This window comes from Rana temporaria, chromosome 1 (genome assembly GCF_905171775.1).
Source record: "Rana temporaria chromosome 1, aRanTem1.1, whole genome shotgun sequence".
NCBI classification, from domain to species: domain Eukaryota; kingdom Metazoa; phylum Chordata; class Amphibia; order Anura; family Ranidae; genus Rana; species Rana temporaria.
The window spans coordinates 36,421,354-36,445,710 of NC_053489.1; the positions used below are offsets into that span (position 1 = coordinate 36,421,354).

General features: G+C 47.7%; 1 protein-coding gene and 5 non-coding genes across 6 annotated transcripts; all 6 read right to left on the bottom strand.

Moving 5' to 3' along the window:
* Positions 1 to 6,961: 6,961 nt before the first annotated feature.
* RPL17 (ribosomal protein L17) lies at positions 6,962 to 16,392 on the bottom strand. Its single transcript, XM_040336449.1, has 7 exons — positions 16,338 to 16,392; positions 14,031 to 14,083; positions 12,680 to 12,720; positions 10,966 to 11,100; positions 9,981 to 10,079; positions 8,672 to 8,863; positions 6,962 to 7,044 (listed from the first exon to the last, which is right to left on the bottom strand). Exons 2-7 carry the CDS (start codon positions 14,068 to 14,070, stop codon positions 6,997 to 6,999), a joined length of 555 nt encoding a protein of 184 aa, XP_040192383.1. The 5' UTR covers positions 14,071 to 14,083; positions 16,338 to 16,392; the 3' UTR covers positions 6,962 to 6,996.
* On the bottom strand, positions 8,435 to 8,498 carry LOC120925384. Its single transcript, XR_005746659.1, has one exon. It is a non-coding gene; the product is annotated as a small nucleolar RNA SNORD58 (small nucleolar RNA).
* Positions 8,949 to 9,014, bottom strand: LOC120925387. Its single transcript, XR_005746662.1, has one exon. It is a non-coding gene; the product is annotated as a small nucleolar RNA SNORD58 (small nucleolar RNA).
* LOC120925385 lies at positions 10,838 to 10,901 on the bottom strand. Its single transcript, XR_005746660.1, has one exon. It is a non-coding gene; the product is annotated as a small nucleolar RNA SNORD58 (small nucleolar RNA).
* On the bottom strand, positions 12,567 to 12,634 carry LOC120925386. The gene has a single exon (XR_005746661.1). It is a non-coding gene; the product is annotated as a small nucleolar RNA SNORD58 (small nucleolar RNA).
* LOC120925383 lies at positions 14,159 to 14,224 on the bottom strand. The gene has a single exon (XR_005746658.1). It is a non-coding gene; the product is annotated as a small nucleolar RNA SNORD58 (small nucleolar RNA).
* Positions 16,393 to 24,357: the final 7,965 nt, after the last annotated feature.

Sequence of the window (24,357 nt, forward strand, 5' to 3'; positions counted from 1 at the left end):
CATCCACTGTTGGGTACGACATTACGCCACAGCATCCAAGTAACCATGCAATAATCCCTTACCTCGAACAATTCTCCACTGTACCCGATACTAGGACACCCAAAATTTTCACCAGGCCTCCAACCTACTGAATATGACACCCTGAGGAGCTCAGGCTCTGATCATGCCTCCGAGTTTGTGACAGCAGGACGCTGGCCTACCATCCCGGAACTGACTGCTGCGACGAGCAAATACCAACTGGCGTTCTTCCTCGTACATCTCTTAAAATTCTGACAAAAAAAATATACAAAAAATCGTTGGTGTATCACTTATTAAACGCCGCCAAGGCATGTATACCTCTTTACTGGAAACAACAGTGTCCGCCGACTGTTGCGTGTTGGCTGCAGAAGGTGGAGGAAATGAATAAGATGGAGTCCTCACTGCGCAGCATAACCGTGAGAAATACTCTAAATCCTGGAGTCTCTGGAACATTTTCATTGTTTCTGAGGATGGAACATCTCTCCTGGGGTAATAGTTTGTCAGCAGACATCTGCATAGTTCTGCAACGTGAGTCGTTCCCCTACCTACACCCTCACCCTGGCTTCCCTGCCCCCCCCCCCCCTTATTTCTACTACTTTCTATTCTTCTCTTTCTCTCTATATACTATTTACTATACAGTTTAAGGAAAAAGAAGGAAAGAGGTCCAATTGCCCTTGGACACACGTAAAAATGGAATACTTCATCAACCCATATGTTGTACGCCAACTACATCATTATCTTGGAATGTTCGGATGTATAATGTTTAATACATCTTGAAACACTGTACGTAGTGTCTGTAACCTGTATGATATGTTCATTTTGTTTGCAATGTTGGTTGGTGCTCAAAAATTCATATTTGAAAAAAAAAAAGAAGACAACACCGGAAGATGACAGCTTCGTGGAGAAGATGGCCCTGGGAGAGATGGCGGCTCAGAGAGAGATGGCGGCTCAGAGATGGTTTACATAGGTACATAGTAGGTGAGGTTGAAAAAAGACACAAGTCCATCAAATGTGTGTGAATATATGTCAGTATTACATTGTATATTCCTGTATGTTGTGGTCGTTCAGGTGCTGATCTAATAGTTTTTTGAAACTATCAATGCTCCCCGCTGAGACCACCACCCGTGGAAGGGAATTCCACATCCTTGCCGCTCTTACAGTAATGAATCCTCTACGTAGTTAAAGGTTAAACTTCTTTTCTTCTAATTTAAATGAGTGACCACGTGTCTTGTTAACCACTTGCCGCCCGCCAATGACAGATTGACGGCGGCAAAGTGGTTGTAGAATCCTGACTGGACGTCATATGACGTCCTCAGGATTCTGAGCCGCTGCGCGACCCCGGGGGCACGCATCGCGGCGATCGTTGTTGCAGGGTGTCAGTCTGACACCCCGCAACACCGATCTCGGTAAAGAGTCTCTCACGGAGACTCTTTACCACGTGATTAGCCGTGTCCAACCACGGCTGATCACGATGTAAACAGGAAGAGCCGTTGATGGCTCTTCCTCACTCGCGTCTGACAGACGCGAGTAGAGGAGAGACGATCGGCGGCTCTCCTGACAGGGGGGGTTCGCGCTGATTGTTTATCAGCGCAGCCCCCCTCGGATCGCCACACTGGACCACCAGGGAAGCCCACCCTGGACCAGGGAAGGGCAAAAAAAAAAAAGGGGGCAAAAATAAAAAGTCTGGGCAAAAAAAAAAAAAGATGCCAATCAGTGCCCGTAATTGAAAGAGAAAACTTACTTATTTACAAAAAAATTTACAGAAAAAAATAAAAACATAATTTTTTTTCAAAATTTTCAGTCTTTTTTTAGTTGTTGCGCAAAAAAAAACGGTATTTGTAAATTGAAATTATATCCCCTCTCAAGCGTCTCTTCTCCAGAGAGAAAAAGTTCAGAGCTCGCAACGTTTCCTCATAACCAATATCCTTCAGACCCTTTATTAGCTTTGTTGCCCTTCTTTGTACTCGCTCCATTTCCAGGACATCCTTCCTGAGGACTGGTGCCCAGACCTGGACAGCATACTCTAGGTGCGGCCAGACCAGAGTCTTGTAGAGCGGGAGAATTATCATTTTATCTCTGGAGATAATCCCCTTTTTAATGCCAATATTCTGTTTGCTTTGTTAGCAGCAGCTTGGCATCGTATGCAATTGCTGAGCCTATCATATACTAGGACCCCCAGGCCCTTTTCCATCCTAGATTCCCCAGAGGTTCTCCCCCCAGTGTATAGATTACATTCATATTTTTGCCACCCAAATGCATTATTTTACATTTTTCTACATCGAACCTCATTTGACATGTAGTTGCCCACCCCATTAATTTGTTCAGATTTTTTTCCACATCCTGCTGAGAAGTTATTGCCCTGCTTAGCTTAGTATTGTCTGCAAATACAGGGATTGAACTGTTTACCCCATCCTCCGGGTCCTTTATGAACAAATTAAACAGGATTGGTCCCAGCACAGAACCCTGGGGGGACCCCATTACCCACCCCTGACCATTCCGAGTACTCCTCACTTATCACCACCCTCGGAACTCGCCCTTGTAGCCGGTTTTCAATCCATGTACTCACCCTATGGTGCATGCCAACAGACATTATTTTGTACAGTAAACGTTTATGGGGAACTGTGTCAAATGCTTTTTGGTCAAAATCCAGATACACCACATCTACAGGCCTTCCTTTATCTAGATGGCAACTCACCTCCTCATAGAAGGTTAATAGATTGGTCTGGCAAGAACGATTCAAGAATCCATGCTGATTAATGCTAATGATACCGTTCTCATTACTAAAATCTTGTATATAGTCCCTTATCATCCCCTCCAAGAGCTTACATACTATTGATGTTAGGCTAACTGGTCTGTAATTCCCAGGGATGTATTTTGGGCCCTTTTTAAACATTGGTGCAACATTGGCTTTTCTCCAAATTAGCTGGTACCATTCCAGTCAGTAAAAATTAGGAACAATGGTCTGGCAATTACTTGACTGAGTTCCCCAAGTACCCTCAGGTGCAAGCCATCTGGTCCCGGTGATTTATTAATGTTAAGTTTCCCAAGTCTAATTTTAATTATGTCCTCTGTTAACCATGGAGGTGCTTCCTGTGATGTGTGATAAGGATAAACACTGCAGTTTTGGTTACTGAAGCCCCCCCCAATTCCCTTGTGAAGACCGAGGAGAATAAACCCAATACCTTTGCCATCTCCCCATCCTTTGTAACCAGATGTCCTTCCTCATTCTTTATGGGGCCAATATGGCCTGTCCTCCCTTTTTTACATACATATTTTTGGGGAATTTTTTTGCTCTCCTCCGCTATGTGTCTGTCAGGTCACATGAGGGCAGCTGACAGATGCACACTGTTGGGGGTCAGGAGTGCACCGCTAAGGTAGTGGACCCTACGGCTGACTGCTGCAGATGGAACTCTGGGTGGTAAGGAAGACTGGTCCACTGGAGCACCAAAATGGATCCCACAGGGAGCTAGAGCATAAGATTCCCCAGGGCGCGGAGTCTAAGACCCAGCAGGTGATCACCAGAGCCTCTAGTGGTGAGGATGGACTGCAACTGACTCCAGGTCACGGCCCCCGGAGTCTCCCAGCTTATGTTCACAGTAGACTACAGGAGGAAGCAGCAGCCCAGGATAACAAGTGATAGTAAGGCGATAAGCCAAAGGTCGGGGCGACTAGCAGACAAGGATAAACATAAAAAAAAGCCAAAAGGTCAGGGTCACAAGCAGGCAGGGATAGTCGAGAACAAGCCAAGATCGGTAACTTGAATCAGATGTAGAAGACAAAGCAAGTCACACACAAAAACTAAAACACACAATATTGATCAGCAAGGCTGGCTTGCAGTGCAGAGGTTAATATAGAGTTCTCTGACAGGTGAGAGTGGCTGGCCTCTAAGGGTGAACACATGGAGGAGAGGTGAGCTGACAAACATTACTGCATATCCATGACAGTGTCTTTTATGTTCCATCTTAGCCGCCCAAATTGCACCCTTACATTTCTTGCTGCATTCTTTATAAAGTCTGAATGCTGATGATCCCTCAACCTTGTATTTTTTGAAGGCCTTCTTCGCTTTTATATGCATTTTTACATTGGAATTAAGCCATCCAGGACTTTTGTTAGCTCTTTTAAATGTATTACCCAATGGGATGCATTGGCCAATGCCCTTATTTAATATGCTCTTAAAGTAAACCCATCTCTCCTCCGTGTTCTATGGGCTAGATCCACAGCCAGCCGCCGTAACTTAAATATTCCCATTTAAGTTACACTGCCGGAAAATTCCTACTAAGTGCCCGATCCACAAAGCACTTACCTAGAAATTTTCAGCTGTGTAACTTAAATCCGGCCGGCGCAAGGCGTTCCTATTCAAATGGGGCGAGTCCCATTTAAATTAGGCACGCTCCCGCGCCGGCCATACTGCGCATGCTCACGACGTCATTTTCCCGACGGGCGTAAAAAAAAAAAAAAATACGAGTTGCGGCAGGAAAAAGAAAAAGACGGTGACGCGGGATAGAAGGGTCTGCTTTTACAAGGCCTAAACAGTTTAGGCCTTGTAAAAGCAGCCCTAATTTTACGATTGCAAACTAATACTTACGGAGAAAAAAACGAAGCTGAAAAGCTTTGTGGATCTCCGTAAGTGCCAATTTGTATACCCGAAGCGGCATTTCGACTTGAAATGCCCCCAGCGGCGGATGCGGTACTGCATCCTAAGATCCGACAGTGTAAGTCCCTTACACATGTCGGATCTTCTGCCTATCTATTGGAAACTGATTCTGTGGATCAGTTCCAAAGATAGAAACAGGAATACGACGGCGTATCAGTAGATACGCCGTCGTATCCCTTTTGTGGATCTGGCCCTAAGTTACTAAGATTGTATCCCAATTTATGCCCTCTAGCAAGGTCCGTAGTTTAGGGAAGTTGGCTCTTTTGAAATTCAGTGTCTTTGTATTCCCCTTATGTTTCCCATTTGTGTGATTTATACTGAAGTCAATTGACCCGTGATCTACGGGTCTACCATAAAATTGTCCTGCAAGACATTTAGGATCTGGCGAGCCTTAGACAAATCTGTAGTTCCCTCTGCCCAATCTGGATAATTAAAATCCCCCCATTATGGTAATACTTCCCATCCTTGCTGCTAATCCAAATTGTAATAGAAGGCCCGCCTCCCTCAGGTTAGGGGAGCTATAGCATTCTCCAGTAATATTTTACCCTTAGCTTCATTCCTTTGGAGATTTACCCATCAGGATTCCACCTCCTCCCTAGCTCCCTTAGTGCTGCTGCTGTGTCCATCCATGAACGGAAGAGAAAAAAAAAAAAGTAACACTTTACTTTTTGATTACTTGTTACAAAAGTAACAAGTAATAATTTTCCAATCCAGTATGGAAATCAGGAATTCTTACTTTACTTCTTGCATGCTGATGTGCTGGAAAGATTGTGAATAGCAGGCAAGACATGCAATTCAAAACCAGAAGGGAAACACCACATTTGGTGGATTCCATTGAAAATTCATGGACCTGAATGAAGATACTAGGCCAAGATAGGGCACAAATGCACCTTTTTTTTTAAAACAGAAAGTTAGAATAAAACCCCCAAAACTGTTCTGCTAAAGAGACTTCTGACAGCATCAGACATTTGTGACAGATAATCCCTATGGTAAAATCTGGGGACTATAAGGCCCCAAATCCCTCCTCTGCCCTTAAAAGTATCTAAAACAGTGGTTCTCAACCTTCTAGTGCCGTGACCCCTTGATAAGATTTCCCAAGTTGTGGGGACCCCTGACAGTAAAATTATTTTTGTAGCATGGATTGTCAGCACCCAAGGCAAGACAAGTAATTTGTGCTTAAACCACGGACATTTAGCGCTCCCCGAGTCCTTTTAATGGCAACTATAATCACACTCACTGTGTCTCCGACTTTGTGGTGTCTCCTAGCAGTGACACTAATGCCGAAATCAGGAGATGGTCTCCTCCTGCCCCTCCCACTTCACATTCCTCACCAGTCAGCTGACCTCTAGTCTCTGCCCCCAGCCATGCTGTGAACTGAATGGGCGCCTGAAAAGAGGCTGAGTGGGCGGCCACGAACAGCCCAGCTAGGCAACCACAGGCTCCAGGGACAGCCCTGCTGGGTGGCCGCAAAAAGGCTGGTAGAGCGGTACAGGCTTCAGGAATAGCCCAGGATTCGGTGACCCCTGGCAAATCATTTGACCCCCGAGGGGGTCCCAGACCCCCAGGTTGAGTACCACTGATCAAAAAAAAAAAAAAAAGAAGTTGGAACTTTTTTTTTTAAATGGTGGCATTGACATTCAGCCAAACCGGAAGGGAGGTCAGGTCATCGCTCCCAGGTTACCATATCTGAGCAAGGCTTTTCTCAGCTCAGGCTGGTTTGATGGAAGAACCAGACAAAGCCACGGAAGTGGCATGCTCTCCCCCCTATGCTTGTTGAAGCAAACCAGTGGCCAATTAGGATAGCTTTTACAACAAAAAGCCAAACGCTGGCTCAAAAAAATAAAAATAAAAAAAAATTAACAGTACTGGGCAGCAAGCAATCATGCCAGGAAAACTTGAAGTCCAGCGGCATACGGGTTTGCTGGTCGACAAGTGGTTAAAAACAAATTATGAAAGACCATTTTCCCTAAAAAAAAAAAAAAAAAAAAAGTGGTGCACTGGTTAGCAGAGTAGAAGAAGCCCATGTTAAATCAGAGGATGAGCAATCTTCCCTTACATTTGCTATATGAAACAAAAGTAGTAATTATATTCCCTCATTTTCAAATCGAATTCAGCAGTGGTGGTAATTGAGCATCTCCAAACTCTTCCTCAGCAGCAGTTGCTCAGTGGTTTCCAGACACATTATTGCCAGGACTAGTCATCTCATTTCTATGGGAAACTCTACATGAACGTGAAAAGAATTCAGTTTTCAATTTACAGTTTTAAAGGACTGACAAGACAAAAACAGGATTTAGAAGGATGTCATTTATTTCTGTACATTGCTTTTAGTCCCGAGCCAAGAGTTTTTGCTTCTTCAATTTCTTCTGAGAGATCTGTAAAGAACAAAAGCAAAAAGGTTATTCCTCAAAACGACACCGATGTTTGTTACAACAGCATTAAATGCATCAAAGTGGAAACTATGTAATCTGCTTGAATACTGCATGAAAATAAAGCACCGACTTTAAAGTGGAATTCACCCTTTCAAGCGTGCCAGCTCATAATAGGTTTAAAGCGGAGTTCCACCCAAAAACAGAACTTCCGCTTTCTGAAATCGCACCCCCGGTGTAACATTTGGCGCACCGCTCCTGTATGAACCCAGGCTGAAGTCACTATGACAAGTCTAGGTTTTCACCAGTTTAGAGTTAGAGGAGTTGTAGTGCTAGATTTATTGCTCTCACCATCTCCTTTTGTGGAAATACCGCACGTGTGGTGTGGACAGGACACCATTTACATATGCAGGCACGAGCGGATAGGGGCGCTTTAATTTTTTTTTACTGTCCCTTTGCATTTCTTGCAATGGGAATAAAATTAAACATCCCATGTGATAGAAATAAGGCATGACATGACAGGTCCTCTTTATGGAGAGATCTGGGGTATGTCTCCAAGATCCCAAATCTGTTCTCTACCATGTAAAATACAAGGGACACACACCAAACAATATTTTTTCCCCCCTGGAAAGCAAAGGCTGTCCAAACTGGAAGTGATGTCACGACACCGCTTCCAGCCCCCCAGGTGCATAGAGCTGGATGGGGACCATCTGGTCCCTAGCCAGCTCTGTGGTAACCCAGCGGATCAAATCCCGGGGTCTTTTGGGAAGGCTTGTTCCTGCCTGTTGCAAGTATCTGCAATTGTGCCAACATCCAGAAATTCAGTTAGGCAGTCATAAGCTCATATTAGGTGGCAGAATTTCCATTTAGTCCTACCACTCGTATTTACAGCAATCTTCCAGAACAGCAATCCGGAAATACACTTGCTGTCCTGGAAGATGAGGAAAATTCCTCTCATTGTAAATGGTATTTCAGGACAGCAAGCCTACTTGCTTCTCCTCTTAGGCTCCATTCACACTTTTAACGCCTGAAGCCAGACGCTATTGCAGCCTAAAATACGCTGGAGGGGTGATTTAACATTGTCCTCTATGGAGATGGTTCACATTTCCACGCTGTACGCCTGAAGCTCAAAACAAGTCCCTGACCCTTTTTTTCCCAGGCAGCTTCGGCGTTCGGCATAGCCGACAATGTTAAATCACCCCTCCAGCGAAAACCGCGGTAAAAACGCTGCACTAAGGTGTGAATGCAGCCTTAAGCTGCTGTCCTAATTAAAGATTGGGGAAATCTGTATATACAGAGCAAATAGTCAAATTGCATAGTTTAAAAAACAAACAAACACACACTTAAAAGTATAAATCAAAGAAAAAAAAAAAAAATGTTCCAAATATTTTGAAGAGTTGCTCAGACGGTAAGTTGGTTTCATGGTTATTGCAAAGGTGTCCTAAGTGTCATCATTGCAACTCTTAAGAGAACAAAGCCCTACAAGTTTAAACATCAAGATGAAAAGTTTCCTGTAAACCACTGCCGTATAGGCGAAAAGGAACGCATTGCTTACGGCGTCATCTTTCCAATACTTGGTGGCCTTACAAATGTGCATGCCTTTTTTTTCATAATTTGTTTGAAGTGCACGTACCTTTTTCTTCTGGGCAATTTCCTCCTCTGGTTTGGGGACAATTTGCTCCTTTTCAGTCAAGATCATCTCAATGTGGCAAGGGGAGCTCATGTATGGGTTGATTCGCCCGTGAGCACGGTAGGTTCGTCTGCGCATCTTGGGAGCCTTGTTCACCTGAATGTGCTCAATGACCAGGGAATCAACATCCAAACCCTGGAGAAAAAACAAAAAAAAAACAAACACATGTTAAGAAGAGGGAAAAAAAATAAAAAATAAACTTTGTGCATAAAGAGTGCTGGTAGCTCAGATATAAAGTTAGTTTCATGTTTTGATTTCAAAGGTGTCCTAAGTGTCATCATCGCCACCAGCAATGCACATTATGGAACAGTAATTACAGCATTTGTTAAGTTTGAAAATAAATAGAAAACCCTGTCAAGTTTGAAGTGCTGCATTGAGTACCTCATGTGGGGAAATTGGTTTTCTCCCTACAGCAGTCTGTATTCCCCCTAAAAAAAATTTAACATTACATTCAGCCGAGTTGTGAGAATGATATTATGCTGTTTTTTTTTTTTAAATCCATACCGTATTATCTATATTTTCACCACGGCTTCCGGGTATGTAATGTAAAAAAGCCGAACGTCGGTGCGCAGGCTCCGTATAGAGCCGACTCAGTCCGGCAACTCGTGACACGATGTATGCGCCGGTCGGAAGCATGTCAATCAATTTGGAACGCCCAGTCCCGCAGATTACATACCCGGAAGCCGCGGTGTAAATATAGATAATACGGTATGTACGGCAAGGATAAAAAAAAAAAGCCTAATGTCATTCTCACAACTCGGCTGAATGTAATGTTAAAACTTTACTTGGGTGAACCCCCGCTTTAAGTCATCACCAATGTGTTTACGATAAAGGGGGCAGGAAGCCAAGAACGTTTACATTTTTAATAGGCGAGCAATTTTTTCTCTCCTTAATTTAGGATGTTGTAGGGAATTGTTAGAATCTTTATTCTATTGCTTTACACTTCTACAGGAGAGATCCAACACATGCTGTAAAAAAAAAAAAAAAAAACACCCCGCAACTATAAAAACAACAGGCAGTTCGAAACCGACATGCGCGTTTAGTATTTTATTTTCCTACTGGGGAGTTTCTCTTCACCTGTCCCATTGATACACAAAGTGAAGGCAAAAACTTAATAGGGTACAAGCAACACCAGATAGATTCTTAGTTTACATGTCATAAAATAAAGCCCATACAAGTTACTTCCTGGACTTTAGGCAATTTCTGTCCACTAAACTATATCTATATGGAGATGGATTAAAGAAACACACACCTTGAGTTCTGCATTGCTCTCGGCATTCTTCAGCATGTGCAGGAGGAATTCTGCACTCTTCTTAGGCCAACGTCCCTGTGTCCAGTCCCACTGTTTGGCCTGTAGAGTAAAGATTGATTAGTCATTTTTCTGTCATTAGGGATGTGTGGAGATTCGGGAGAGAACACACACAAATTTAAAGATTATATCACGTTTACTGTTGCACTTCAATTTAACTAAAGTTTGAGGATAGAAGAAAGCGTACATGCTGGGTCTTACGGGACCGTTTAGAAGAAAAATAACCTAGTTTTGACAGGCACCCGCTCCCACCACTCAGATCACCAAGGTGCGAAGGGGAAGTTATCCTCTCCCCCTCCAGTCTTCATATCACAGGTCCAAGAAGACTGTGGGGCCATTCACATAGTGCAGCACGGCTCACGCATGAGCAGCCAGGCGGCGAATCCGCAAGCAACATAGATGGCTGCCATCAGTAATGATGCCATCACTGGGGACCCAATGTCTAATGAAGAACTAGCCCAGGTGAAGATGAAGTTGTATCCCTGGACAGGCAAGTGTCCTTTTATTAAAAGTCAGCAGATACAGGATTTGTAGCTACTGACTTTTCATAGTGTAATTCAAAATTGCTAAATTCCCCATTAATCTTAACAATAGTAGTATTTACAGGACAGCAACCTGGAAGTAGGCTTGCTGTCCTGGAAGATAAAGAAAATGTCATGTTCGTTGTACTGGCATTTCAAGGAATCTTTGGGCTGCTGTTCAGGTTGAAGAAATCAATATGTACAAAGTAAATAGTCGAGAAGCATAATACAAATTACATATACTCAAAAGGGATTAAGACAAAAAAAAAAAATGTTGGAGTTGCTCAGACGGTAAGTTGGTTTCATGGTTATTGCAAAGGTGTCCTAAGTGTCATCATTGCAACTCCTAAGAGAACAGAGCCCCACAAGTTTAAATATCAAAAAGGTAAAGTTTCCTGCAAACCAACCTGCGCACACCTGCCAACACCTCCATTGTAGCGGCGGAAAGGAACGCATTGCTTCTTTAAGGTGACATCTTTCAAATACTTGGTGGCCTTACGAATGTGCATGCCCTTGATAGCTTGAGCTGTCTCACGAGTGTTCTAGAAGGAAAGAAGTTAGAGTTTAAATCTACTTTCAATTGCAACATTCAATTTGTTTTTTTAAATGCCGTTTTCATCATCTCTTGTCCCATCTCAGTTCTACCAATCTCCTCTCTACACGTGTCAACTGCACACAACTGCGTTGGACTGTATTGCTGCGGTAATGTTGACCATGCATGCACAGCGTTCAGGTCCAACTAAAAAAAAAAAACTGACAGGCGGACCTGAAACGTGTGAAAGAGGCCTAAAGCTCAAATTTAAAAACAGAATTCCAAGTCGCACCTAACTAGCCTTAAAACTGTCCTCCCCCCACCTAAACCTATGCTTAAAGTGATTGCAAATGATCAACCTTAAAGAACAACCCAGTATAAGAAATGAAAGGCAACCCATTTTTTGTATAGCTATAAAAATAAAATGTATGCATTATAAGTGATAACATTGCCTTTGTTCTCCGCTGCATAAAAGCTGGGGGGGGGGGGGGTGGGAAGAAGCAGCAGCACGCCGAGCTTCTCAGTAAACGGCTGTACCCTGGGAGCATGTTAGGACAAGTCTGATCATTGGAGAGCAGGCTAAATTCCCAGCACAGCTAAAGAACTGACCACGCCATGCTCAGCTTTGTGGGTTCAGTTTTAATAGGAAAGCAGAGGCACTGGCAGGAACATCAGGGATTTCATTCAAATGAAGCAGTTCAAAGAGAAGGGAATACTTTCTCATACAAGTACATGGTAACAAACGCTTTAACTACCCTGTGCAAGAAAGGTGTACACTATTTTCAGGCTGCTCTGGTCCAGTCACCTGTGTCAACCAGTGCCATCAATGGAGGAGGGAGTGCCATCAATGAATGCACCACTGAATCCTAAGGGTGACATCACCGCTCCTGGTATTACCAGCCATCGAAGAACCCTTTCCTCTCCACTGCAGCCGCCAATAAGCATTTCACATTTGTTTACCGGCGCCATTCATTAATTCCTGTGAATGAATAGCACGGCTGCACAGGAGAAGAGCTGTGCTGTTCTCAAAATTTGACAACTGGTGGGGGGGGGGGGGGGGACATGGGGGCGAGGGCATGTTACACCCCAAATATGGATGCATTGTGTAACAATCCAAAAAAAGGCTTATTTACTAAAACTGTAGAGTGCAAAATCTGGAGCAGTGCTACACAGAAACCAATCAGCTTCCAGGTTTTATTGTCAAAGCTGAAATTAGAAGCCGATTGACTACCGCGCACAGCTGCACAAGATTTTACACTCTCCAGTTTTAGTAAATCAATCCCATATAAGCTTTAATTTTTTTCAGATATATCCATAAAAGTATCCCCTTGATGTAAACTTTGTTAGTGTGGACAGTTTTAAGAACCCCGCTTCGGCATATAGTGTATATGTACACAGTTATTGACAATGAAATACATTATATTGTAAAAATTACTATGGTCCGATATTCTTACAATGGTCTGGAAAATAAGATTTGCTGCTCAGAATTCTTGATTAATTTCACACAAATATATCAAAGGTGTCCTAAGAAAACATCACAGCAGCGAGGAAAGATCATCAACCACCTACTAAAAATACAAATCTCTTACCTTGAAGTGCACTCGCAAGTTGGAACCCCGAGCCTTGCATGCTGCAGAGAACGTTACAGAAAAGTATTAGCCATACACCATCTAATTGTCATACAAAGATTTATGAAAAGATTCAGAATGCTTAAAAGCGGAGTTCCACCCAAAAAGGGGAAGCTTCCAATTTGTTCGCACCCTCCACTGACACATTTGGCACTTTGGGGGTGAGTACATGGTTTAGACAGGTACCACCGCTCAAAATTCCAGGTAAGATCGACAATCTTCGACCTCTCTTTCTGGAACACACACTGGTCGGGATCATTTAGAAAGTGCAGCACGACTCGCACATGTGCAGTAGGAAACCGGCTGCGAAGCCTGAAGTCTTCACTGCCGGTTTCCCTTACTTACATTGCCAGTGCCTGCACCCGAAGCCGATTGGTGAATCAGCTTGGGGTGCTGACATCGCATGATCCTTGGACAAATAAGTGTCCTTATATTAAAAGCAAACAGCTACAGTATTTGAAGCTTCTGACACACACACACACACCTCCTCCTCCTCTTTAAAGTGGAGTTCCAGTTTTAAAAGTCAGCAGCTAAAAAAAAATAAAAATTACTGACAGACACCTCGCTGGCATCACTATTGTAGGCACCTGGCTGCGATAGCTTGCGGCTTCACGGCCGGGCACGTACACGAGTCGCGCTGCACTCTTCTAGTGGCCAAGCAATCTTCTGGGACCTGCAACATGTCCCAAAAGATTGCAGAGAAGGGCCACCTGAAGACGGAAGTGGGACAGTAAGTACCCGTATATTAAAAAAAAAAAATACCCCCCCCAAAAAAAAAAAAAAATGTGGCATGTAAGGGGGCAGGAGTGCTTAAGTTGGAAGTTCCACTTTTGGGCGGAACTCTGCTTTAAAGAAGAGCCCCAGGTGCCTACAGAGCATTTTTTTTAAGTCAGCAGCTACAAATACTGTAGCTACCAACTTAATATAAAAGTATAGTTACCTGTCCAGGGATCCAGCGATGTCCTCACCTGAGCCGATTCTTCAATCGGCTTCGGGTGCAGGCGCCAGCATCTGAAGTGAAAACGGAAGGGAAGCCTTGCGGTATTACAACCCGTTTCATACGGCACATGCGCGAGTCGCGCTGTGCCCTGTGAATTTGGCCCGTGGTCTCCTGGGACCCGTGCGTGTCCCCCCAGAAGATTGCAGGGGGGAGGATCTGAACTTCCAGCTCAGATTTCTGCAAACGGGGGTGCAAACGAGCAGTGCTTCCCCTTTTTTGGTGGCACTGCGCTTTAAGACACAATTGCATTTAACAAAGAAACACAAAAATCACAATAAATGGAAACAAGACAGATCATCACAAATTACTTACATTTTGTTGGGTTTTCGGGGTCAAGCGAGTAGCGGACCATTTTGAGATATTACCTGAAAAACAAAAAGTGGGGGGTACAGAGTTCAGGTACACGTGGTTATAGCATCAGAATGATTATATGGATCACAGCTGCTCTGATACAAGTTATTTTCATAGTTGTATCCAAAGGTGTCCTAAGAAGGTAATCACAGCAGCTTTCAAACATAAAACATGGCTACGGCCTGGTTCACACACTATGCAGAGTTTTTTTACGGCGCGTTTGCCTTGCAAGAGAGGCAGCCGACAACGGAAGTCCCATGTTACCTCAATGGACGACGTCACTTCCAAGCCGTTGTCTCCTCTGCAGAGCTTCCCACCCGAGCAGGGGTAGGCAACCTCGACACCTCCAGATGTTTTGAAAACTACAAATCCCATGAGACATTGCAAGACCCTGACAATCACAGGCATGACGCGATTTGCAGTGTCACCACAGCTGGGGGTCCGAGGTTGCCTACCTTATAGGGCATTTACATCAGGTTCCGCCAATGACACCCATAGTGCAGCGACACCCTGAGGGCCATGAACGCAGCAGATAGCGCCTTGCCGCGGTGATGTCACCTGTGTTCATGCGTGAAAGGGACGTCATCCAGCCCGGCCATTCAAACAGCCGCAGAGCGCAAGCCAGCAAGGAAGAAGAGCCGTCCCTGCCATTCACCACCTTCCTTGAGGACACATGGGGATCCCCCTGCCATCCACCACCTTCCTTGGAGACACACGGGGGGGCACCCCTGCCATCCACCACCTTCCTTGGAGACACACGGGGGTCCCCCTGCCATCCACCACCTTCCTTGGAGACACACGGGGGGCACCCCTGCCATCCCCCCTTCCTTGGAGACACACGGGGGGCACCCCTGCCATCCCCCCTTCCTTGGATACACACAGGGGGCACCACTGCCATCCCCCCTTCCTTGGATACACACAGGGGGCACCACTGCCATCCCCCCTTCCTTGGATACACACAGGGGGCACCACTGCCATCCCCCCTTCCTTGGATACACACAGGGGGCACCACTGCCATCCCCCCTTCCTTGGATACACACAGGGGGCACCACTGCCATCCCCCCTTCCTTGGATACACACAGGGGGGCGCCACTGCCATCCCCCCTTCCTTGGATGCACACAGGGGGGCGCCACTGCCATCCCCCTTCCTTGGATACACACAGGGGGCACCCCTGCCATCCCCCATTCCCTGGATACACACAGGGCACCCCTGCCATCCCCCATTCCCTGGATACACACATGGGGCACCACTGCCATCCCCCATTCCCTGGATACACACAGGGGGGCACCACTGCCATCCCCCATTCCCTGGATACACACAGGGGGGCACCACTGCCATCCCCCATTCCCTGGATACACAGGGGGGCACCCCTGCCATCCCCCATTCCCTGGATACACACAGGGCACCCCTGCCATCCCCCATTCCCTGGATACACACAGGGGGCACCACTGCCATCCCCCTTCCCTGGATACACACAGGGGGGCACCACTGCCATCCCCCCTTCCTTGGATGCACACAGGGGGGCGCCACTGCCATCCCCCCTTCCTTGGATACACACAGGGGGCGCCACTGCCATCCCCCCTTCCTTGGATACACACGGGGGGCGCCACTGCCATCCCCCCTTCCTTGGATACACACAGGGGGGCGCCACTGCCATCCCCCCTTCCTTGGATACACAGGGGGCACCCCTGCCATCCCCCCTTCCTTGATACACACATGGGGCACCTTCCTTGGATACACACAGGGGGGCCCCTGCCACCTTCCTTGGATACACAGGGGTGGGGGCTGCCACCTTCCTTGGCCCATGCCATCCCCCCTTCCTTGAAGACACCCACCTTGAAAACACATAGGGGGGCCGTTAAAAGAACAGGGGGCCCTGTCATTCCCCTTCCTTGAACACACATAAGGGGGCCGATGTCACCCACCTTTCTTTGACACACACGAGGGGCACTCTAGTGCTGAGTGACACCCTTACATACACACAGAGCAGAAAAAAACATGCCCCCCTATGAGGCTCTCACTATGGTGACAGGCCTGTACACAGGAGACCCCCACACTCCATTACAATGAGCTCCGGTCTACAGGCCTAATCCTCGGGGGACTCTCAGACTTCTCCCCCCTCACCCATATCATCCTTCCTGTCATCCTCACCCCGCTCCTCCACCCCCCCGCACAGTCCCGGCACACGGCGGCCAGCGATGGCGGAGATATCGGACGGATTAGACGCCGAGATTGGGAGAAGACCGCATCCGCCATGTCTCACTCACCTCAGGCCGCGCAGGAAGAGGGCTCGCACAGCACTCTGGGAACGGTATCACGGCGCCAACTCTCGCGAGAGACGAGATTTTGAAAGCGGCGGCCATCTTGCCAACCATTGGCTTGCCAACCAGTCAACCATGGCGGGTGCGGGGTGTAGCAAGATGGCGGTGACAGAACGTCACTTCAGTGACAAATTCTGTCAGGTCGCCTAATCTGACAAAACACCTGCCAAGCAGCGCACTGTGCATAGAGGGGAATTTATCAAAACTGAAGCAGATGTGCATGGCAACCAGTCAGCTGCTATGTTTTATTTAAAAGTTTAACTGAACAAGCTGAAGAAAGTAGCTGATCGGTTGCCTATGCACAGCTGGTCCAGATTCTGGGGTCAATTCACCTTTCACACTGCCAGCGCCCAAAAAAACGCTGATTAAGCAACGCTAAAACTAGCAGCGCTTTACCAGCATTTGTCACGGTGCACTTTGAACCTCCGCTATCGGCTAGTGCCCGAAAAACCCTGGTAAAGCGCAGCTACTTTTAGCAGGCGCTTTACCAGCGTTTTTCGGGTGCTGGCAGAGTAAAAGCGCTCTTAGTGAATTGACCCCGCTTTTAACACCCGCTAGTGGCCAATCATCTGGGACCTGTGACGTGTCCCAGATGATTGCCAAGAGGGAGGGGGGGGGGAGGTGAACTTCCTTCAGGCACCGCGGTGCCCCTGGTAGAAGTGGGAGCTGGAACCTTTCAGCTCCCCCCCCCCCCCCCAAAAAAAAATACTTGCCAAAATGTGACATGTCAGGGGGTCACCTTCCCTTAAAGCGGAATTAAGGCCCCATTCACACCTCCGCGACAAAACGCCCGACGCCGGACGCTCGTGCCGCTGGAGGGGAGAATTCCCATTGCTGTCTATGAGATGGTTCACATCTCATAGACGCCGTACGCCTGCCGCCTGAAAAAAAGTCCCGGACCCTTTTTTTCAGGCAGCATTGGCGTTCGGCCATACAAAGCAATGGGAAGGCTTTGTTGGAAAAGTTACACTCGCGGCAAAATACGCCGCGTACGCGGCGTATCTTGTCGCGGAGGTGTGAATGCAGCCTAAATTTAAATTTAGCAGTAACTACCGCATTGAGCTGATTGCTAATAAACAGTCTAGAAAGCCGGTGACTTGTCGTTATGGTTCCCCTATCCAGATGGTTCCTGTAAGGACTGCGCAAGCGCAATCCTTGCCAACGGAAATCTCCGAACCTCGGCCGGCATCCAGGCTCATTCCTTAACATCCCCGTGGATTGGAGGATGTTAAAAAAAGAGCCAGGAGGCCGAGCGAGCGGAGCGAGCCGTCAGAGCGAAGTGAGAACGTGAGGCCGACCGGACACTTTCCTTAAAATCCACGTCGCCCTGGATGCCAGCCGAGGTTCGGAGATTTCCGTCGGCAAGGACTGCGCCTGCTCAGTCCTTACAGGAACCATCTGGATAGCCGGAATCATATTGGCAGATCAATCGTGTTCTCAACAACAGATGACAGCTGTCAGTGGGTTGCCTGAAAACAAAGCAATCACTAACTGCTCCACTGATTACCAGGGAACCCCAAAAAAAAATATTTGCCTAACTTATCTAGCAGCCTGTCTAGGAGGGTGGTACATTCTGGCCGGCATCAATCTATCCCTGCACATAGTGCCCATTATCATACATCGCCCCGCCCACACCCTATATTTACCCCCCACCTTAATCCCCTCCACACCCCACGCCTGCACATACTTACTACATTGATACCCTCCATTCTCCTCTTCTGCACATACTACTCTCTACACTCCTCTCCTGCACATACTGCCTGCTGTCATACTCTCTACACTCCTCTCCTGCACATACTCTCTTCACTCCTCTCCTGCACATACTGCCTGCTGTCATACTCTCTGCACTCCTCTCCTGCACATACTGCCTGCTGTCATACTCTCTACACTCCTCTCCTGCACATACTCTCTTCACTCCTCTCCTGCACATACTGCCTGCTGTCATACTCTCTACACTCCTCTCCTGCACATACTGCCTGCTGTCATACTGTCTACACTCCTCTCCTGCACATACTGCCTGCTGTCAAACTCTCTACACTCCTCTCCTCTGTCATACTCTCTTCACTCCTCTCCTGCACATACTGCCTGCTGTCACACTCTCTACACTCCTCTCCTGCACATACTCCCTGCTGTCATACTCTCTACACTCCTCTCCTGCACATACTGCCTGCTGTCATACTCTCTACACTCATCTCCTGCACATACTTTCTTCACTCCTCTCCTGCACATACTGCCTGCTGTCATACTCTCAACACTCCTCTCCTGCACATACTGCCTGCTGTCATACTCTCTGCACTCCTCTCCTGCACATACTGCCTGCTGTCATACTCTCTACACTCCTCTCCTGCACATACTGCCTGCTGTCATACTCTCTACACTCCTCTCCTGCACATACTGCCTGCTGTCATACTCTCTGCACTCCTCTCCTGCACATACTGCCTGCTGTCATACTCTCTACACTGCTCTCCTGCACATACTGCCTGCTGTCATACTCTCTACACTCCTCGCCTGCACATACTGCCTGCTTTCATACTCTCTACACTCCTCTCCTGCACATACTGCCTGCTGTCATACTCTCTGCACTCCTCTCCTGTATATACTGCCTGCTGTCACACTCGCTGCACTCCTCTCCTGTACATACTGCCTGCTGTTATACTCTCTACACTCCTCTCCTGCACATACTGCCTGCTTTCATACTCTCTACACTCCTCTCCTGCACATACTGCCTGCTGTCATACTCTCTACACTCCTCTCCTGTACATACTGCCTGCTGTCATACTCTCTGCACTCCTCTCCTGCACATTCTGCCTGCTGTTATACTCTCTACACTCCTCTCCTGCACATACTGCCTGCTTTCATACTCTCTACACTCCTCTCCTGCACATACTGCCTGCTGTCATACTCTCTGCACTCCTCTCCTGCACATACTGCCTGCTGTCATACTCTCTACACTCCTCTCCTGCACATACTGCCTGCTGTCATACTCTCTACCTTGCTCTCCTGCACATACTGCCTGCTGTCATACTCTCTACACTCCTCTCCTGCACATACTGCCTGCTGTCATACTCTCTGCACTCCTCTCCTGCACATACTGCCTGCTGTCATACTCTCTGCACTCCTCTCCTGCACATACTGCCTGCTGTCATACTCTCTGCACTCCTCTCCTGCACATACTGCCTGCTGTCATACTCTCTACACTCCTCTCTTGCACATACTGCCTGCTTTCATACTTTCTACACTCCTCTCCTGCACATACTGCCTGCTGTCATACTCTCTGCACTCCTCTTCTGCACATACTGCCTGCTGTCATACTCTCTGCACTCCTCTCCTACACATACTGCCTGCTGTCATACTCTCTACACTCCTCTTCTGCACATTCTGCCTGCTGTCATACTCTCTACACTCTTCTCCTGCACATTCTGCCTGCTGTTATACTCTCTACACTCCTCTCCTGCACATACTGCCTGCTGTCATACTCTCTGCACTCCTCTCCTGCACATACTGCCTGTTGTCATACTCTCTACACTCCTCTCTTGCACATACGGCCTGCTTTCATACTTTCTACACTCCTCTCCTGTACATACTGCCAACTGTCATACTCTCTACACTCCTCTCCTGCACATACTGCCCGCTGTCATACTCTCTGCACTCCTCTCCTGCACATACTGCCTGCTGTCATACTCTCTACACTCCTCTCCTGCACATACTGCCCGCTGTCATACTCTCTGCACTCCTCTCCTGCACATACTGCCTGCTGTCATACTCTCTACACTCCTCTCCTGCACATACTGCCTGCTGTCATACTCTCTACACTCCTCTCTTGCACATACTGCCTGCTTTCATACTTTCTACACTCCTCTCCTGCACATACTGCCTGCTGTCATACTCTCTACACTCCTCTCCTGCACATACTGCCTGCTGTCATACTCTCTGCACTCCTCTCCTGCACATACTGCCTGCTGTCATACTCTCTGCACTCCTCTCCTGCACATACTGCCTGCTGTCATACTCTCTGCACTCCTCTCCTGTATATACTGCCCACTGTCATACCCTCCACACTCCTCTCCTGCACATACTGCCTGCTGTCACACTCTCTGCACTCCTCTCCTGCACATACTGCCTGCTGTCATACTCTCTGCACTCCTCTCCTGCACATACTGCCTGCTGTCATACTCTCTGCACTCCTCTCCTGCACATACTGCCTGCTGTCATACTCTCTGCACTCCTCTTCTGCACATACTGCCTGCTGTCATACTCTCTGCACTCCTCTCCTGCACATACTGCCTGCTGTCATACTCTCTGCACTCCTCTCCTCTGTCATACTCTCTTCACTCCTCTCCTGCACATACTGCCTGCTGTCATACTCTCTTCACTCATTTTCACATACGAGGATTGCTCAGAGCTGGATTAACTCTCTGTGGCAAGACTGGGCACAGATGATAAGAAATCTTATACTCTACATTGTGACAGCAAAAAAAAGAGAGAGAATAAGTTCAGTGCTCGCAACCTTTCCTCATATCTAATATCCTTCAGACCCTTTATTAGCTTTGTTGTCCTTCTTTGTACACGCTCCATTTCCAGTACATCCAGGGGAGGGCTGGCAGGGGGGGCAGGGTGGAAATCTCCCCCCGGGCTGCTGACACTATGCACAGCCACCGGCCGCCACTACCAAATGCTGTTTTTGCAGAGCAGGAATATGCCTGCTGGAGCTCTGTTAACACAGGTCACGGCCGCTGCTCACCTCCCACTGTGCAATCGTGCCTGTGTAAGCTCCGAGGTAGATGGCTGCAGAGCTGAGCTATGTTTCGACTAACACATAGCTCAGCCTTAGCGCACACCAGTGCTGACATCTCCCCTTCTCTCTCTGCAAAGACACGAGGAGAGATAGAGCTCATCTGTTCCTCCTCCCTCTGAGTCTGCCCCACCCACACTCCCCGGGCATGTGTGGGCACTGGACAGGAAGTTTGAACCCAAAAAAGCATCAGACAGTCTGCCTGCGCCTCAGCCTCCATCCTGGTAAGCTCACCCTCTCTAGTCTCTCCTGCCTCCCAGTGTATAAAAAGGGGTGCTCTGTGGACTTTGTTAAAGGGGAGGGGGGCAGGCTTCAGGTAGTTTTGAATTAGGGTACCGACTGACAGGCGGCCAACATTCAGCCTCTCAGTGTCCGGTTCCCTTGGTCCCCGATGGATAGTCAGGCCCCTATTGGAACACCAGCCTCTCTTGGTACTCCTCAGACAGACTCTCCACCGAACGGCCTCCTCCAACTGGACAGATGGCCCAGAACCCTCTTAGGTGGGACCCAGTCGATTACTAAGTCCCCAAGTGGCAGATCGATTGCTCGTGGTCCCGAAGCCAGGACTCTTGCGTTGCACGTGCAACCCCAGCCCGGAAGGCCATTTGCCGGGGCGGCGTGAAGTAGCTACCCTAAAGGTGGGCGCCACACGAGGAGAAGCCCAGGAAGATGGCATCTGCCTCATAAATACTCTCTCCCAGCATGCACAGCAAGGACAAACCCTCCTGATAGGCTGCTGGGCAAGAGCACCCAATCCTTGACTCCACTTCTGCCACCTGCCGACCTGGGGTGAGATCAGCACCCCAGAAACAACAGAATGGACCCATAGCACAGCCAAAGCTGAGACAGAGACCCAGATTTGAACAAATCAAACTGGTCAGAGTTAACTAACTCTCTGACCCCCTCTAAATTTCACATAGCACCGGTTCTGGGAAGTAACCAGGCACTACAGTAACTTCATGGAAAATCGGATGATCGTTGATCCGATTATCTCATAGTGTGTACAGGGCTGGACTGGAACAAAAATTTGGCCCTGGACTTCATCCAGACCGGCCCACTTTAATTCAATAAAATGCTGCCCCCCCCCCCGAAAAATCGCCCACCAAAACGCCCCTACATCCGTTATTGTATATCATGAGAGGGTGAGAGAGAGGGGAATGAGAGAGAGAGGGAGGGTTGAGGGAAAGGGGGTAAGAGGGGGTGGGTGAGAGGGGGTGAGTGTAAGAAAAAGAGAGTGAGTGTAAAAGAGAGGGGGTGAGTGTAGGACCCCTTTTTACACTGAGGCGTTTTTTAGGCACTTTTGGGCTAAAAATAGCGCATGTAAAGAGACTGAAAAACGCTTCTGCTTCAGTCAAAGTGCTGGGGTGCTGCCAGGGCGTTAGAAAAAGTCCTCCAAGCAGCATCTCTGTTTTAAAAAACGGCCCACTGAGCCATCGGCCCACCCGGAAACTCCCTGTAGTCCCTATAGCCCAGGGGTCTGCAACCTTTAAGACATAAAGAGCCACTTGGACCCGTTTCCGAATGAAAAAAAAAACTGGGAGCCGCAAAACCATTGCGACATTTAAAACAAATATAACACTGCTAATTGATATTTTACAGTATTGCATTTGCTGGGCATGTGGAGGTGGAATCTTATCTGATATTGTCAAGATTCCACCTCCACATGCCCAATATCGGATAAGATTCCACCTCCACATGCCCAATATCGGATAAGATTCCACCTCCACATGCCCAATATCGGATAAGATTCCACCTCCACATGCCCAATATCGGATAAGATTCCACCTCCACATGCCCAGCAAATGCAATCATCATCATCATTACAAAATCATCAGCCCCCCTCACCATCATCATTACAAAATCATCAGCCCCCCTCACCATCATCATTACAAAATCATCAGCCCCCCTCACCATCATCATTACAAAATCATCAGCCCCCCTCACCATCATCATTACAAAATCATCATCCCCCCCTCACCATCATCAGCCCCCCACCATCATCATTACAAAATCATCAGCCCCACCATCATTAATTACATCACCATCAGCCCCCCCCTCACCATCATCAGCCCCCCCCCCACCATCATCATTACAAAATCATCAGCCCCCTCACCATCGCAAGCCAGCCGACACCATCATCATCATAAAAAAATCATCAGCTCCCCTCACCATCGCAAGCCAGCCGCCACCATCATCATCATCATTAAAAAATCATGCCAGTCCCCACCATCATAAAAAAATCATGCCAGCCCCCACCATCATAAAAAAATCATGCCAGCCCCCACCATCATCATAAAAAAATCATGCCAGCCCCCACCATCATCATAAAAAAATCATGCCAGCCCCCACCATCATCATTAAAAACTCATGCCAGCCCCCACCATCATCATAAAAAAAATCATGCCAGCCCCCATCATCATCATTAAAAAATCATGCCAGCCCCCACCATCATCATTAAAAAATCATGCCAGCCCCCACCATTATCATCATCATAAAAAAATCATCAGCTCCCCTCACCATCGCAGGTCAGCCCCCCCCCCCCATGGGGGGGGGGGGCTGGCTTGCGATGGTGAGGGGAGCTGATGATTTTTTAATGATGATGATGGTGGGGGGGGGGGGGCTGGCTTGCGATGGTGAGGGGAGCTGATGATTTCTTAATGATGATTCATCATTAAAAAATCATCAGCCCCACTCACCATAGCAAGCCAGCCCCCCCCCCCCCCCCTCCCACCATCATCATCATTAAAAATAATTAGCTCCCGTCACCATCGCAAGGCAGCCCCCTCATTGTAAGCCCCTCACAGCCTTACTGTTAACACTGTGCTGTGTCACGATGCTCCCCCACACTGGCGCGCTGACAAATGTCCCGCCCTCCTCCTCTAGACCAGCTTGTGTGACAGACAGCACACTGGCTCTATCACACAAGCTAGTCTGCTAGGAGGAGGAGGGCGGGACATTTGTCACAGCGCGCCCGAACTGTTAACTCCGGGATCGCTGTGTAAAGTCCTCCGCTGGCCGCAAAAGGTGTCCCGGAGCCGCGGCAAAGGTTTAAAAGAGCCGCATGCGGCTCCGGAGCCGCGGGTTGCCGACCCCTGCTATAGCCAGTCCATCCCTGAGTGTGTACTAGGCTTTAGAGGCACATGCATAAAACAGGAAATCTGATATTCAACAATA